The sequence below is a fragment of the Miscanthus floridulus genome, chromosome 7 (assembly GCF_019320115.1).
Source record: "Miscanthus floridulus cultivar M001 chromosome 7, ASM1932011v1, whole genome shotgun sequence".
Taxonomy (NCBI): domain Eukaryota; kingdom Viridiplantae; phylum Streptophyta; class Magnoliopsida; order Poales; family Poaceae; genus Miscanthus; species Miscanthus floridulus.
Window position 1 is genome coordinate 118,324,018 of NC_089586.1, and position 16,455 is coordinate 118,340,472.

The window sequence follows — 16,455 nt, forward strand, 5'->3', positions numbered from 1 at the left end:
ATCTCACAGTTTTTAATATACCCATATTTTCGAAACAGTGCAGAAGAGTTTTATCCCCATGAAACTCTCTCTACTCCCATGAAACTTTTATCTTCTCTCTTTTCATCAAGACAGTGTCATGTCAGCATATTTAATACCCATAAAACTCTATAAAATTTCCATTAAAACTGGTCTTAGAGCCCACTTTTCCTTTATTACAAACTCATCGGCTGGGGAGCCAGATCTAAAATCCCCACAGCCCCAGCACCCGACGGGCGACGGCCGACGTGCCCAAACAAACGAAGCGCCCCACACCGGCACCGCACCGGTGAGTCGCTGGTCCCATCACTTGAAAAGCAGTCAGGCCCTTTGTGCCCGACTGCCCGTCTCGGCTCTCAAAACACACCCGTCTCGCTTCGCGGATTCCACGAGTCCGCCTCCAATTTCTCCGCAGTCCGCACCCGCAACTCCCCAATTCCCAGCCCACCACCCCGACGAGATCTCCCGACCGTCCTCTAGATCCCTGCGGCCATGTCGTCGGCGGCAGCCATGGAGGCAATCGACGAGCTCGTCCAACTCTCCGAGTCCATGCGGCAGGCCGCCTCGCTCCTTGCGGACGATGACCCCTCTGACGAGACCGCCTCGCGCCGCCCCTCCACCTTTCTCAACGCCGTCGCGCTCGGCAGCGTCGTAAGTGCCCACCACCCGCCGCGCGAGTTCGAACCCCCTCGCAGCCCCCGCCTTCCGATCTGACCTAATCCTTTCTGCGCCCTTTCCGTGCAGGGAGCTGGCAAGTCGGCTGTGCTGAACAGCCTCATCGGCCACCCTGTGCTGGTGAGTGCGTCACGCTTAACTCGTTCTCTTCTGCTGTGAGCATTCGCTTACGTGATACTGTGGTTGCTGTGGTGTTGCAGCCCACGGGGGAGAACGGCGCGACGCGGGCACCGATAGTGGTCGACCTGGCGAGGGATCCGGGGCTCAGCAGCAAGTCCATCGTCCTACAGATCGACAGCAAGTCGCAGCAGGTGTCGGCAAGTGAGTGAGATCTCACCTCGCGTAGTTAGATCTGGCAATGGGCGCGGTTGGTCGTTTTACTGAGTTTGGTGGCCTTTTTTTGGTTTGTGGTGTGGCCTGCAGGTGCACTCCGTCATTCACTGCAGGATAGGCTTAGCAAAGGGGCATCCAGTGGATCTGGGAGAAGCCGAAGCGATGAGATTTACCTTAAGTTGCGGACAAGTACAGGTGTGTTGTTGGATTGTACTTTTCTCTTGTAATTGGGGAATGTTGCTAATTCGGTAACAAGCTGGATAATTGGGCATGCTTTAGGGGCAATGTTGCTAAGGATCTGGAACGTTTTCAAACTTTTCTTCTAGTTGTAGAACATTAACATTAACGTCTTCTACCTTCTGTGTTTCATTTAATGCTGAAATGATACGATGATATGATTTCTTTTGAGATATGCTATCAATAATATGCTATTGTTATCGAAAGATAGTGCATTGGTCTACTGAAATGTAATAACCTTATACTGAATGAGCTCAATATCTGATAATTATAATACATGGCATGCATTAGATGCTTCTGTTTACTTTGTTCTGTTTTTCTGGGGTCTTGCATTCACATTGTGTTATCTTTTTGTCTGCTTGTCCAGCTCCTCCATTGAAATTGATTGATTTACCTGGCATAGACCAACGAGTTATGGATGATTCAACAGTGAGTACTTTTTTTGCAATGCTTTTGTCATTAGTGATCAACTACTCAGAAAGGTTTGGGCACTCGCTAATCGCTAGAATAACTGATGGTATAGTTATTCACTAATATAGTAATATAATAGGAATATTATTGAATGGAATAGAGGAAGTAATAAATAATAAACGGGAGAGACCAATCCTTCGAAATTATAGAGGCTATTGTGTAAGTATAGCAAAACCAATGGTTTTTTCCTCAAGAAACCTTGGTCTTGCTTCAACCCATGTATTTAGCCGATGGGAGAGTGTTGACCATTAGGTTAAAACACAGCTTAATCATCAAAATGGCCACCTCCCATTTATGTAATTCATACAATTTTTAAGTGCTGCCCCCTGCTCAACTCATAGTCGGGTTCTGCTACTGATTGAATGTCCACAAAGCAGTAATACTTGTTTTTTTCCACTTATGAGTCTTTTGCTGTTTGGCCTTCATGGAAACACGCACTCACACTCACGCTCAGGACACACAGCAAGACCTACATTTGTTGGGTCTTCTCAGTTATGTTTTATAATGGTTACTACTTTTCTCATTTCAGATCAGTGAATATGCTGGGCACAATGATGCAATATTGATCGTTGTGATACCAGCAATGCAAGCGGCTGATGTTGCATCTTCTCGAGCTCTTAGACTAGCAAAGGACATTGATCCAGATGGTCTGTCACTCTAATTCAGTCATGTCCTCCACAATAGCATAGCCACTCTCTCAATACTAATTGATATTTCCTCTTGTTTAACTGTTGTAGGAACTAGAACAATAGGTGTCTTAAGCAAAATCGATCAAGCAGCTGCAGATGCAAAAACTGTTTCTTGTGTTCAGGCCATTTTATCCAACAAGGGTGCCCCACGAGCAGCAGCTGATATTGAGTGGGTTGCTCTAATCGGGCAGTCTGTCTCAATTGCATCTGCTCAATCAGGATCAGTTGGGTCTGATAATTCACTGGAAATAGCTTGGCGAGCTGAGGCTGAGACCCTTAAATCCATCCTAACTGGTGCACCTCAGAGTAAGCTGGGAAGAATTGCTCTCGTGGATACCATTGCTAAGCAGATACGTAAACGGATGAAAGTTCGTCTGCCAAACTTGTTGACCGGGTATGCATGCAATGCTGATCATCCTGTGCTTTACTTTTAAAGGCATTATAACTCTGTGTTGCCTAAGACAAACCAAAAGGAAATACAGAAAAAAGTTAATTGGTTAAGGACATTCAAGTCAATTACTGACCATGATTGTCAAACCCTTGATATATAGATTTGAACAAATGTGAAACTGAAAGCACATCCTCTTCTTTGATGTCTACAAATTCCCATGATGTTCTTTGAAATATAAAGAATTCCAAATATCCTTTCTTTATTTATAGAAAAGGAGAATGATCGATACCACTTATTTTATTAGCACTAGATTATGCTGATGTAGATTAAACATGTGTGTTTTATATTTGTGCAATGGCGTTGGCACTTTCGCTAATTTTAGATGAGTACCTAACTGCATTTAGGTTAGATTCTCTATGCCTTTTCTTCTATCAGTCAACAAAAATCCTTTCAGGATCGAGTTAATTCTCATCTGATGAAACACCTTAGAATTGTATGATTGCAAATGTTCTTGTCTCATTGTCTGTACTGACCTTCAGGTTAAATGCAAATAAAATCTACATGCGTCACCTCAGTGATCCTGCCACAACTTTTGCATCTGTAGTTACGGTACACCAACACCAACATCAACAAAGCCTTTAAGTCCCAAACAAGTTGGAGTAGTCTAGAGTTGAAACCCAGCAGAAGCAATCAAGGTTCAGGCACGTGAATAGCTGTTTTCCAAGCACTCCTATCTAAGGCTAAGTCTTTGGGTATATTCCATCCTTTCAAGTCTCCTTTTATTGTCTCTACCCAAGTCAACTTTGGTCTTCCTCTGCCTCTCTTCACGTTACTATCCTGGCTTAGGATTCCACTACGCACCGGTGCCTCTGGAGGTCTCCGTTGGACATGTCCAAACCATCTCAACCGGTGTTGGACAAGCTTTTCTTCAATTGGTGCTACCCCTAATCTATCACGTATATCATCGTTCCGAACTCGATCTCTTCTCGTATGACCGCAAATCCAACGCAACATACACATTTCCGCGACACTTATCTGTTGAACATGTCGTCTTTTCGTAGGCCAACATTCTACACCATACAACATAGCAGGTCTAATCGTCGTCCTATAAAACTTGCCTTTTAGCTTCTGTGGTACCCTTTTGTCACATAGGACACCAGATGCTTGGCGCCACTTCATCCACCCTGCTTTGATTCTATGGCTAACATCTTCATCAATATCCCCGTCTCTCTGTAGCATTGATCCTAAATATCGAAAGGTATCCTTCCTGGGCACTACTTGACCTTCCAAACTAATATCTTCCTCCCTCGAGTAGTAGTGCCGAAGTCACATTTCATATACTCAGTTTTAGTTCTACTGAGTCTAAAACCTTTGGACTCCACAGTCTCCCGCCATAACTCCAGTTTTTGATTCACTCCTTTCTGACTTTCATCAACTAGCACTACATCGTCCGCGAAAAGCATACACCAAGGAATGTCCCCTTGTATGTCCCTTGTGGCCTCATCCATCACTAAGGCAAATAGATAAGGGCTCAAAGCTGACCCTTGATGTAGTCCTATCCTAATCGGAAAGTCATCCGTGTCTCCATCACTTGTTCGAACACTAGTCACAACATTATTGTACATGTCCTTAATGAGCCCGACGTACTTCGTTGGGACTTTATGTTTGTCCAAAGCCCACCACATAACATTCCTTGGTATTTTATCATAAGCCTTCTCCAAGTCAATAAAAACCATGTGTAGGTCCTTCTTCTTCTCCCTATACCGCTCCATAACTTGTCTTATTAAGAAAATGGCTTCCATGGTTGACCTTCCGGACATGAAACCAAATTGGTTCATAGAGACCCGCGTTATTGCTCTCAAGCGATGCTCGATAACTCTCTCCCATAGCTTCTTAGTATGGCTCATCAACTTAATTCCCCGATAATTAGTACAACTTTGAATATCCCCTTTATTCTTGTAGATCGGTACCAATATACTTCTCCACTCGTCAGACATCTTATTCGATCGACATTCAAATGCTAAGAGGACTGCCATGTGAAAAAGTAAAGTACAACAACAACATAGCCTTTCAGTCCCAAGCAAGTTGGGGTAGGCTAGAGTTGAAACCCACCAAGAGCCCCAAGTCACGGTTCAGGCACTTCAATAGCTGCTTTCCAAGTACTCCTATTCAAACATAGATCTCTAGGTATATCCCAAGCTTTCAAATCTCTTTTTATTGCCTCCCCCCATGTCAATTTCGGTCTTCCTCTACCTCATCATATTATTAGCTTGGCTTAGGACTCCACAATGCACTGGTGCCTCTGGAGGTCTCCTTTGGACATGGCCAAACCACCTCAACCGATGTTGGACAAGCTTTTCTTCAATTGGTGCTACCTCTAGGCGATCACGTATCACGTATATCATCGTTCTGAACTCGGTCCATTCTTGTGTGACCGCAAATCCATCGCAACATACGCATTTCTGCAACACTCAGTTGTTGAACATGTCGAATCTTTGTAGGCCAACATTCTGCTCCATACAACATAGCCGGTCTGAAAAAGTAATACATTGACAGCTTCTACTTGACTACTAAAATGCTAATTTGATAATTGCCCCAGAAAGCACCTTTCAATTTCTATTAGTCATTGAGCCAATGAACTGTGCAACTTTTACGGATCACCTATTATATCTACCAGTTGAGTTTATATTAGCTCATAATGCTTAAACTGCAAACACCCTGCTTCAATTTCAGACTTCAGGGTAAATCCCAGATAGTGCAAGATGAACTTGCAAGGCTAGGAGAACAGATGGTACAAAGTGCTGAAGGAACCAGAGCAGTTGCTCTGGAGCTATGTCGAGAATTCGAAGATAAATTTCTTGCTCATATTACTTCTGGTGAGGTTAGTGATGAGCCCTGTTAGTGGCTTTCTGGTTATATCTAAGATGTCACCAAATGAAATAACTGACTACTAGATTGTTGTACTTTTTCCACTCAAAGGGGTCCGGTTGGAAAATAGTTGCAAGTTTTGAGGGCAAATTTCCAGATAGGATCAAACAACTTCCATTGGATAGGCATTTTGATTTGAACAACGTGAAGAGGGTAAATTCAAAAGCTGCTCAGTATTTAGTTATAGATTGTGCAATTATTTGGGCCTATGGTAAATGGAATTCTCTTCTTAGATTGTGTTGGAAGCGGATGGCTATCAACCTTATTTGATATCTCCAGAGAAGGGTTTACGATCCTTAATAAAAGGAGTTCTTGAAATGGCCAAGGAGCCATCACGACTCTGTGTTGAAGAGGTATGTTTTAATTGATAGAATTCAAACATACAGTTAAAGCTACCTACTTGTCTAGATCTGATTTTTCTCTGTATTTGGGTGAAGATAAACTTAACAGTTATGATATATTTGTATCTTTAGACTATCGCACTTCCACAAATTTTTAACTGATTTGTAGCTTCTGATATGCTAACTAATTATTGTGTCTATCAACACAATAGGTACACCGAGTTTTGTTAGACATAGTAAACGCTGCTGCAAATGCTACACCAGGACTAGGAAGATACCCCCCATTCAAGCGGGAGGTATGCCTTTGCTCTTTTACTGTAACCAGCTTTCCCTCCTTTTTTCTACTTGTGTTTATGATTCATGTTAAGCCTAATTTTTGAACATGACATTCCTGTGTTAAGGTCATTGCAATTGCATCTAATGCATTAGATGCTTTCAAAAGTGATGCAAAAAAGATGGTGGTTGCACTTGTTGATATGGAGCGAGCTTTTGTTCCTCCACAACACTTCATCCGGTTAGTACAGAGAAGGTCAGTACTCTTTAAACAAATATCTTGCCTATTTTATTAAATATGCTGTAATGCAAGTTTAAGCAAACAATCTGCTCTACCTGATTTATGTCATTATGTATTGTATAAATTTCATATAGCAATCCTTCTCTTTCCTATTCTTGATTTATTGTCATAAAAATCTTGCAAACACAAAAAAAACCCTAAATAGCACTATCAGCCTAAATTTTAATAGCCAGAAGGCTCGAGTATTTCACTCCCCCCCCCCCCCCCCCCCCCCCCCCCCCCCCCCATGAAATGATGCGCTAGTAAGTTGTATAAGTGAGGTTCCATTTCTGTGTTCCTCATTTAATTAACGTCTGCTCACTTAGTTCAAATGAATAAATGATTTTCTAACTGGGGCCTTTACAGAATTTGTATGATCATGTGAATGCATCATTCAGTATACATCTGTCTTGGTATGGTTTTGCAGAATGGAGAGACAGCGTCGTGAGGATGAGTTGAGAAATAACAGATCATCTAAGAAAGGACAAGATGCAGAACAATCCAAGATGAACCGGGTTTGACTTCTGCCTCTTTTCTCAGGATGCACAAACCTGTTTACTTAAGAGCTGTACTAAAAAAGTGACCGCTAGACTCAGTATTAGTTTTTTTCGTGTCTGTTAACATTCTTTTTCATTCATTAGGCTTCAAGCCCCCAAACTGGATCGGATGAAGCTGGTGGTAACCTGAAATCAATGAAGGATAAATCCAATCAGCAAGATAAGGATACAAAAGAGGGACCAAATTTGCAGGTTGCTGGGCCTGGCGGCGAAATAACTGCAGGTATGATAATGTGCCATAGGGTGGAATAACCATCATATTTTCTCATACCAATTTGGCAGTGCTTTTTTTCCTATGTAACTGTACTAGAACGCTTCAGATATTCTAAAATTTCATTGCCTTGTCAATTTTAGTTTATTAGAATGAATGAGCCATTTTTATAAGAATTTAATATATTTGGTTAATTGTTTACTTATTCATAACTCTTATGTAACCTTTTACCTCTTGTATACAAAGCGGGCATTCAGATTTATGTGTAATGTGTTACTAGTCATATTTTTTTATAATTTATTTTCCAACTGTGTGGAGCCAGTGTCATACTTCAATTAGTTACATTTTTTTTTTGACCAGGTTACCTTTTGAAGAAAAGTGCAAAAAATAATGAATGGAGCAAAAGGTGGTTTGTTCTAAACGAGAAGAGTGGGAAGGTTAATAAATCTACTTTATGATTTCCTGCAATTGTGATTATTCTTAATGTTAACTTTTGATAATTGTTCTTGACATTTTTGTTGCTGATCTTTAGTATCTTTTTTATTTGAGATGGCTTGCATCTTTTTTATTTGAGATGGCTTGCATGATTTACTATAATCCTTTTCCCCCGTCCAGCTTGGATACACTAAGAAGCAAGAGGAGAGACATTTTCGAGGCGTCATTGTCCTGGAGGTGTGCTTAGATGTCAATCTTACTTATATTCTGAATACTACAATCGCTGTTTGATAGATGCCCCTCTGGACATTAACATGTTCCCCAATTTAAACCTTTCACCATCATTTTGTACCAAATATATTTTCTGAAATAGTTTCATGACAAATAGGAAAATAGTTTCTACAACCAGTCTTAATATGTTGTCTATATTATCAGCCGAAGCTAAATGTTTATTGCAGTTACATAGAACTTTGAAAAGGAGGTAGTATACTTCCAGCCACATATTAAACAGTTTCTTTCATTGCGGAAAGTTGGAATTCATATCTGAACTCAGTGACAACATGTACACAGCTATGGGAAGCGTGAGACGATCTGTTTCTAATGGAATTATCTGCTGCATTATTTAGGAGTGCAACCTGGAAGAGATAGAGGAGGAAGAGATCTCGAAGAGTTCTAAGGATTCGAAGAAGGCAAATGGACAAGAGAAAGGCCCAAGTCTTGTTTTTAAGATTACTAACAGGGTTGCCTACAAAAGTGTCTTAAAAGGTTTGTTCCCGTGTACATTGCATTGTTTTTTTTTTGGGTGGGGGGGGGGGGGGGGGGGGGATTCCTTTTCAGTCTTTTTTGTTGCTATAAATGTTCTTGTTTCATATTTGCAGCTCACAGTGCCGTTATATTGAAGGCTGAGAGTATGGCTGACAAGAATGAATGGATCAAGAAGATAAGAGGTGTTATTCAAAGCAGAGGGGGCTCTGTTAAGGGTCCAACTGAGGATGGTTCTATGAGACAAAGCCGTTCAGATGGATCCCTTGTAAGCTCTGGCCATGACTTGTCACTTGTGTCTCAGTACATGTATTTTTTTTGTGTGAACCTTTTAGCCTTAGCAGAATTGTCATCTTGGCCAATGCAAAGGTCGTCCCTTTCATCTAGCCTGTGTGAACCGTTGCAAGTGCAGTTGAACCTGCCAGCTTATGACTTCCCAAAGCAAACATGTGAAGTTGGACTGACTAAAGTTGGGTGTCTAAAAAATGTGGACACGGACACAAAGGGAAGGTGTGCTTAAGAAGGGAGTCAAAGTCATTTTGCAGGCCACCTACCAACTGGACAATTCTCATTTCTTGCTATCTACTAAAGGATATCTATTGTTTTTTTTTTACCTTACCTAAAGGCTAAAGCTATGGCCTTATTATGTGTTTTCATTTACATGTATCCAACACAAGATCACTCATTTTACTGTTCATTCTACAACTCTTTTCTGTTTAAGGATACAATGGCCCGTAGGCCTGCTGATCCTGAAGAAGAACTTCGATGGATGTCTCAAGAAGTTCGTGGTTATGTTGAAGCTGTTTTGAACAGTTTGGCCGCAAACGTTCCAAAGGTTTATACTCATAGCTTCAGTTGATTCTCTGAACCTTGTGATTCGTGGAGTAATGTTCATTGTCTTTTGCATGACCAGGCCATTGTACTTTGCCAAGTGGAGAAATCAAAAGAAGATATGCTAAACCAACTGTACAGCTCAATAAGGTTGGTGGTTATTCTACGGAAATAAATTAGGGATAGTTATACTTCTTGAATGAGCTCCCACTCCTTTTTCCCTCGGTTCACTGAAAATTGTAATAAACTATGTAAAGTATAAGACACATTTGGGATGGGCACAGAGATTAATAAGGCCTTGGAACCAAGAGAAAGAAAAGAGTGACCACGCTACCCCAATTTAGCTTAGAAACATGAGGGAGCAGTTAGTGAGGTATTAAGCACGAATGCAGGTGAGGGAATATACTATGAAAAGGGCAAAGCCTGAAAAACATCAATAAATTTACATGAATGCCTCGACAAAACTATATTCCATATAAAAAGACAAGGAGGAGGTACCATCTAGATGGAACTGCAACTAAATATGCTTCTTGTTCCTGGCTATGTGAAGGTCTACTTACGATCCTTCTAGTTACTGTAGGTGCTTTGCATATTACATTCTAAGAAATGAGGAAACTGATAGAAGTAGTGCCTCTATCCATGCTCGAGTTCTTCAAACTGATTGTGCTTAATTGCTTCTCACACTTATGTCTTTGGTATTCTTGCACTTATAACTTGTATGCGCCACTCAGGTGCAGGCATAGTATATTACTAGTATTTCTCATCTTGCTTTATCATTTGTTTACCACATCTTTTTACTCACAATGTGCCCTTGTTTGCTTAAGACTTGTGGTTATGCAAATTGAAATTCAACTTTTAACTCCTTAACTACATATCTTGAACCACATCTGCTAAGTTCAACGTCAATCTTGTTCCATAAACACCTAATCCCTCTGGATCTGATTGTAGATGGGGTATTCGCTCTTTTGAATGTTTGCAAACTTTGTTCTGGCAGAAGTCTATTAAAATTGCAGTCTTCTTTTACTTATGCACTTCACCTTTTCTTTTTGTCGCACTTCGTGCTTCTGTATGGTGACTGTTGAAAGGTGTTACTAGTATTTTAAAGTACTTAGAAGAAAATGTTTTGTTCCACTGTCATTGCATTTTCTTTTAACAATTCATTGCTGAGTCAGTTACATTTCCTCACTTCTAGTGCACAAAGCAATGCAAAGATCGAAGAACTACTCCAAGAGGACCACAATGCTAAACGTAGGCGGGAAAAATACCAAAAACAATCATCCCTCTTGTCAAAGCTCACTCGCCAGCTCAGCATCCATGACAATAGAGCAGCTTCATATGCGAACGATAGTTCTGGAGCTGGTAAGTTCTATACTTCAAACAAGAACCTTTTTCATTGTAGTCCAGAAATGTATAGTATAATGAGCTAGTAACAATTTAGTATGATGCTTAGTTCATAAGTTCGCGTGCAATTTCATTACTTTTGTCTAGAAGCCCAGCTAACTCGTTAGATACCATACTCTCAAAAAAAACTCGTTAGATACCTAGATCGATATTGCTCGGTGTAAATATGTGGACCAGTTTGTTGTACTTTCCATTTATTGTACAGTAGTTATTTTTTCTTTTGGGTAGCAAATTGTGGAGCCTAACCTTGAGTGGACATAAATTTACTTGCAGAGAGTAGCCCACGGTCTCCTGGCCACTCTGGTGAGGACTGGAAGTCTGCCTTTGACTCAGCAGCAAATGGCTCTGTTGACCGTTCACAGCATGAGACAAGGTCAAGAAGTGCTGACAGTCGAGGCCGACGCCACGAAAATGGGGATGCCAACTCTGGCAGCCGACGCACACCTAACCGGTTGCCACCAGCACCACCAAGTGGGGGGAGAAGCTAAGTACATTGATTGATCATTACATGTGACCAATCAGCATCATTTGCCCTTGCCAGGCTCTCATCCCCTACTGATACTGGCGGAAGAACACATCTGGGACCAAAGAACAGAGAGCTTACTAGAAGATTTGGATGGACGGTGTGTATCAAGAGAACCAAAGTTGTTTATAGAAAATTAGAAATATATAGGTCATTGATGATTGTCATTCCCGATCGTTTTGGAGGTATTGATCTTTTGAATCCTCAGCCTGTGGGATTTTGTTGCCTCGGATCAGTTGATTTTGGTTTTGTACGATTCTGCTGTAAGTCTTCCCATCAAACTGGCAAATGTATTCTTTACACCCATTCATGTATCATTTTTCTTCCCATTCTTTTAGACTAAACCACATGTTCATTCGTGGTGCTATACTTCAGTATGATTATACTGTATAATTCATTGTTGGGCTGGAATACGCACATGCTTGTTGATACGGCCCTTGTGTTCTTATTGGGCTCTGATGTGGGTAATGAAGCATCTGAACTGTGGCATAATTTGTTCCATGTATATTTTATGTAGCACCGATTGTGATTCTTCGGGCGCAAGAGCAGGTGATCACGCTTCACTGACTCCTAGTTTATACGACTAAAGAAACTGTATGATTAGAAAGCTGCTCTAAAGAGAGGACAGCAATCATGTGAAAGCATCACTATTTCCATTCTTCTGAGGTCTGACCATGTGTTTGTGCCTTTGTTTCATGTTCTGCAGCTGATCTAGTGATCTTATGTTGCCAGATTGGCATTGAAAACTAGATAGCGCCAGGTTAGCGAAGATAACGTGCTCTTTGTTAAGCTGGACTGCACGAACGAAGAATCGCCGACGGAAAGGTACAGACAAGAATGACCAATAAGTTAAGAATGTCATTTTTCCCCTCATATGTACTGGTAATGAATTTATATTTGCACATGTCGATGCCTCCACCCTTTTCTTTTTCTTTTTCTTTTTCTTTCTTGTATACAATAACCTCGATCTGTGCAAAATGAAATTCAAACCCCCAAAAAAATGAACCAAAGAATGGGGAAAATTGTACAGCCCCCGCTCTACATCCTATATATCTACACCTCAGCTGCCGTGGACGTCACAGGCACCGGCGTCGTCGACCCGTGTTCCCTCTCCTGCCGCGCCATCCGGTGCAGCTTGGCGAACATGCCGACCATCGGGGCCGTGTTGTACGTGCAGGCCTCCGTCTGCATGTAGTTCTCCCGGTTGTCCCTGAACCTGTCCCGCCGGTCGGGCCCGCCGACAATGGCGCCGACGAGCACGTTTGGGTTGGAGCTCCGCCGGCCGAACCAGTGGTCAAACCCCTGCGTGCAGCCGATGAACTCCTTGCTGTGCTTGTACGGCACGATGGACGCGGCGCGGTGGTGCACCCGGTTGGGGTACTTGGAGCCGTAGCCGACGAGGTAGCTGACGCCCCTGGGGTTGGTGCCCAGCACGTAGTCCACCTGCGCCCTGGCGAGCGCGAACACCTCCTCGGCCGCCACGGTCTCGCCGCCCGCGCACGACACGGTCCGGGCGCCGGCCTCGGCCAGGTAGTCTGAGTAGACGGAGAGCAGGAACGCGGCGCTGGTCACGTACTGCATGTTGTTCCACTGCCGGATGTAGAGCATCCCGCCGGGGCTGCGCTCCACGTTGGCGTCCAAGCCGCCGTCCGTGTTCCCGCCCAGGCACGCGCACACGTAGCGCTCCGCCTTCGCCCTGTACCGCTCCAGCGTGCTCCGGTGGCGCGTCGCGTGCTCCCCTCTCAGCAGCAACTGAAACAAGTACGGGTGCATGCACGTGTCAGTCTCGCTTGCTACTCTTTGTCTGTCTCTTTGGGTTCTGGCATTATGGCGTACGTACACTGTCACTTACCCTTGCTGCCAGGATCTGGACGCCGGCGTACTTGACGTCCCAGCTGAACTCGTTGATGGCCCAGCCGGTGCCGCCGAAGCTGTCGGCGTTGTCGACGACGTAGTCGAGGTAGTGAGCTCTGCCGGTGGCGCGGTGGAGCCACAGGGCGGCCCACAGGAGCTCGTCCTTGTACCCGCTCACCGACGCGTAGTAGCTCTTCACCTCCGCGATGCTGCTGTCGTATTTCCCCCTGTACTTGTCGGCGAAGTCGAACAGCTGCAAAGATACCAAAGAAAAATGATTTAGGTAACGTGGCAGGTTATTCAATCAAAACTGGTCTCATAATTGGCATGGGAAAAGGCACGTATTGGTAGCAGGTGCTAACACGACTGGTTCCGTTGTTATAAAAATAAACGAACGAAAAGAAAAACCAAAAAGGACTCGTTGAATTAGCATGCACATGATGACGTTTACATTTCTTAGTTTCCAAGCAGTTTTATGCGATTGAACTTCGCGACCTAATCATGGAGGAAACCGGGAGGCTTTCCACGTCCACCAGATGGTAGCTCGATCCCTCCCTTTTTTTTCTCCGTTCTTTTTCGTGTTAGGTTGCGCGCCGGCTCCCCGGGCCCCACATGGCATCCCCTACGAACCGACAGAAACCTCTCATCTGAAAAACGTCGTGTTCACAACTTGGCATGTGCCTGCCACGGAGGAGAGGACTGACACAATCACAACGGAACAGTCCTGCAGCAGCCTGCAGGTGCTCGCAACACTCCAAAGTTCGGTACGCGTACTACCGCTAGTTCACCACATTTCCAGCCCATGTTTTTTTCCCCCACGAATCATAGCCGGCAAAAATATTTACCTGCTGGGCGTGGTGCAGGAGAAGGTGCGCGTAGTGCGGGTTGGAGTCGCGGAAGACGATGGACGCGGCCGCCATGGCCGCCGCGGTCTCGCCGGCGACGTCGGAGCCTGGGTGGTCCCGGTCCACCTTGTACGCCTGCCGCGACGTCGTCATGTCCTCCGGCCGCTGCCAGCAGTAGTGGTCCGTGTCGCCGTCGCCCACCTGCGCGCACGAAACTGTCAACACCTGCTGGTTTAGTTTGGGATGGATCGAGCAGCTAGCTAGCTTTGGATGGAACCCCATGCCATGCCATGTGGAACTGCATAACTTATTGCTACTGCTTCGTACGTTCAATGGGCGGGCCACCTAACCCGGTTGTTGTTATTCACCAGAAAGAGATATCTTTTTGTGTGCTATATATACTTAATTAATTATTATACCAGAGCATATGCGGTTTGGAATGTTTGTTAGGAAAAGGTAGCGAATGAAGAAAGCAGTCACTAAACTACAAGCGATAATTGAATTTGAATTGGTCTCTAGCTAGCTAGCTTGGCTAGCTTCATCACGTTGCGTTTCATGTCGTGTGCAACAGCTAGATTTGGCACGCGAGGCCAAGTCACAGCGAACTGGTCTCGCCGTCTCGGCACGGCATGGGCAGGCAGGTGAGACAGACGACTCGAGAGATCGACGCGGTGGGGTTGTGTAACTGTAGCCTAGCTAGTCGTCTTACCTCAGCCCACAGCTCATCGGGCCTGGTGTGCGCCTTGATGAAGTAGTCGGTGCCCCACTTGACGGCCTCGAGCGCGTGGCCGAGCTCGCCGGCGTCCGCGACGTCGCCGCCGTACTCGATCAGGCTCCACGACAGCATCGTGACGGTGAACGCCATGGGCAGGCCGAACTTGACATGGTCGCCGGCGTCGTAGTATCCCCCCACCAAGTCCACCTGTGCCGCGATCGTCACCATCACGGAGGAAAAGATAGCCATGTTAATTGACGGATCAACACGGCGATCGTCCACCGAGACATCTAGAGTCTCGATTTCGTGCCGTTCTCGACGTGCCGCCACGCCCGCTCGGTGACCACACCAAACGAAGACTGATCGGCGTGTGAACACACACGCTCGTCGGAAAACCGATCGGGTTGGCGCACGCACCAGCGCGCGGCGACCGTGGAATAATGGAGGCACCGGCGAGACGTGGGACGACAGCGGCGGACGGGACGGTGTCATTTACGTGACGCAACGTACCCCTTGCTCGAGGCCGTCGGTGAGGCCGGAGTGGTGGCGCCAGGCGACGCGCTGGCTGTGCGGGAGCCGGCCCGAGCGCTGCGCCTCGAAGTAGAGCAGGCTCTTCTGCAGCGCGTCCTCGTAGTTGTGCGCCTTCCCCTCGGCTTCGGCTCCACCGAGAACCGCGGCAACAAGCAGCAGCACCAGCAGCGCGACCCCGAGCCCGTGACACGACGTCGCGGTCGCGGCGGCGCTACTCATTGCACGAGGAGAGTCCCCGCGCGGCGGCTGCCTCCGCGCCGCTGCGCCCTCTCGCATGTGCGGTGGATGGCCGCTCCGTGACCTGCCGCCTGCTGCGTCGGCCGCCTGCACGCCTCTTCCTCCCTGCCGCCTCCACCGCGCGTGTGTCTGTGTGTGCGTGGCTGCGGACACGTGATCGGAGGGCTGACTTGACTGGCCTCGCCCTCCCTCCCTCCCTCTGTTACGAGCGGCTTATATCCAGCGTCCTGCCTGCCGCGAGCCCGCCCGACACAAGCGCACGCACAGCGTGTTGAATTGGTTCAGCCCCCCCCGGGAGGACGGAATAGAATACTACTCGGCAGCGGAGGGCTTGGGGGCCGGGGGAGGAGGAGACGAGGGCAGGATCGAGCGTTCCGCCGGTGCCGGTGCCAGTGCCGTGGCGTCAGCGTGGGTTTGGAGGGGCGGACGTGGACTCGTTCGGGTTTGGTGAGGTAATGGTTGGGTTGGGGTGGATTTGGCCTTGCCCTTGGCGACGCACGCAAGCAAGAACAAGGCGGGGCAGATTTTGACCGGGCGCCGGACGCCCGGAGCGAGGGGTCTGGTACTCTGGACGGAGGTTTCGGATTGGGCGGAGCTCGTGCATCGGTTGGGGCCGGACACGTACGTACTGCTCGACCGGCCACCTGCACAGACGCAAGGTGAGGCACGCGTACGAGTACGACCGCGGTAAATCGAAGCCCAGTCATCGGCAGCTTGCATGCCTTCACGTGGCCCTCCTGGCTTACGTGACGCTGCTGCTGGTCTGGTCGGTGACCCGTCGCACTACTGCCCAGTAAGCGTGCCGGCCGGTGAGCTATTATCGGAAATGCATGCACTCCGATTTTACCGGGTAGTTGCATTGCGTCACCCGGTTCTTTACACACATGTTTTTCCCAGGTCTGATGATGATTAGTTCG

At 46.0% G+C, this 16,455-nt stretch overlaps 2 protein-coding genes across 2 annotated transcripts; one reads left to right on the forward strand and one right to left on the reverse strand.

The window, feature by feature from the left end:
• Nucleotides 1–339: 339 nt before the first annotated feature.
• LOC136467717 (dynamin-2A-like) lies at nucleotides 340–11,685 on the forward strand. The gene is made up of 22 exons (XM_066466487.1): nucleotides 340–669; nucleotides 763–813; nucleotides 894–1,014; nucleotides 1,117–1,221; nucleotides 1,631–1,692; nucleotides 2,264–2,381; nucleotides 2,472–2,817; nucleotides 5,548–5,695; nucleotides 5,794–5,895; nucleotides 5,976–6,095; nucleotides 6,296–6,379; nucleotides 6,485–6,612; nucleotides 7,064–7,151; nucleotides 7,278–7,416; nucleotides 7,765–7,841; nucleotides 8,020–8,076; nucleotides 8,466–8,604; nucleotides 8,718–8,869; nucleotides 9,323–9,436; nucleotides 9,515–9,582; nucleotides 10,625–10,791; nucleotides 11,107–11,685. The coding sequence occupies exons 1-22, from the start codon at nucleotides 511–513 to the stop codon at nucleotides 11,319–11,321; spliced, it is 2,760 nt and encodes a 919-aa protein (XP_066322584.1). The 5' UTR covers nucleotides 340–510; the 3' UTR covers nucleotides 11,322–11,685.
• Nucleotides 11,686–12,199: 514 nt separating this feature from the next.
• On the reverse strand, nucleotides 12,200–16,005 carry LOC136467718 (endoglucanase 7). Its single transcript, XM_066466488.1, has 5 exons — nucleotides 15,281–16,005; nucleotides 14,765–14,977; nucleotides 14,056–14,256; nucleotides 13,209–13,463; nucleotides 12,200–13,108 (listed from the first exon to the last, which is right to left on the reverse strand). Exons 1-5 carry the CDS (start codon nucleotides 15,575–15,577, stop codon nucleotides 12,410–12,412), a joined length of 1,665 nt encoding a protein of 554 aa, XP_066322585.1. The 5' UTR covers nucleotides 15,578–16,005; the 3' UTR covers nucleotides 12,200–12,409.
• Between the last annotated feature and the right edge of the window lie 450 nt (nucleotides 16,006–16,455).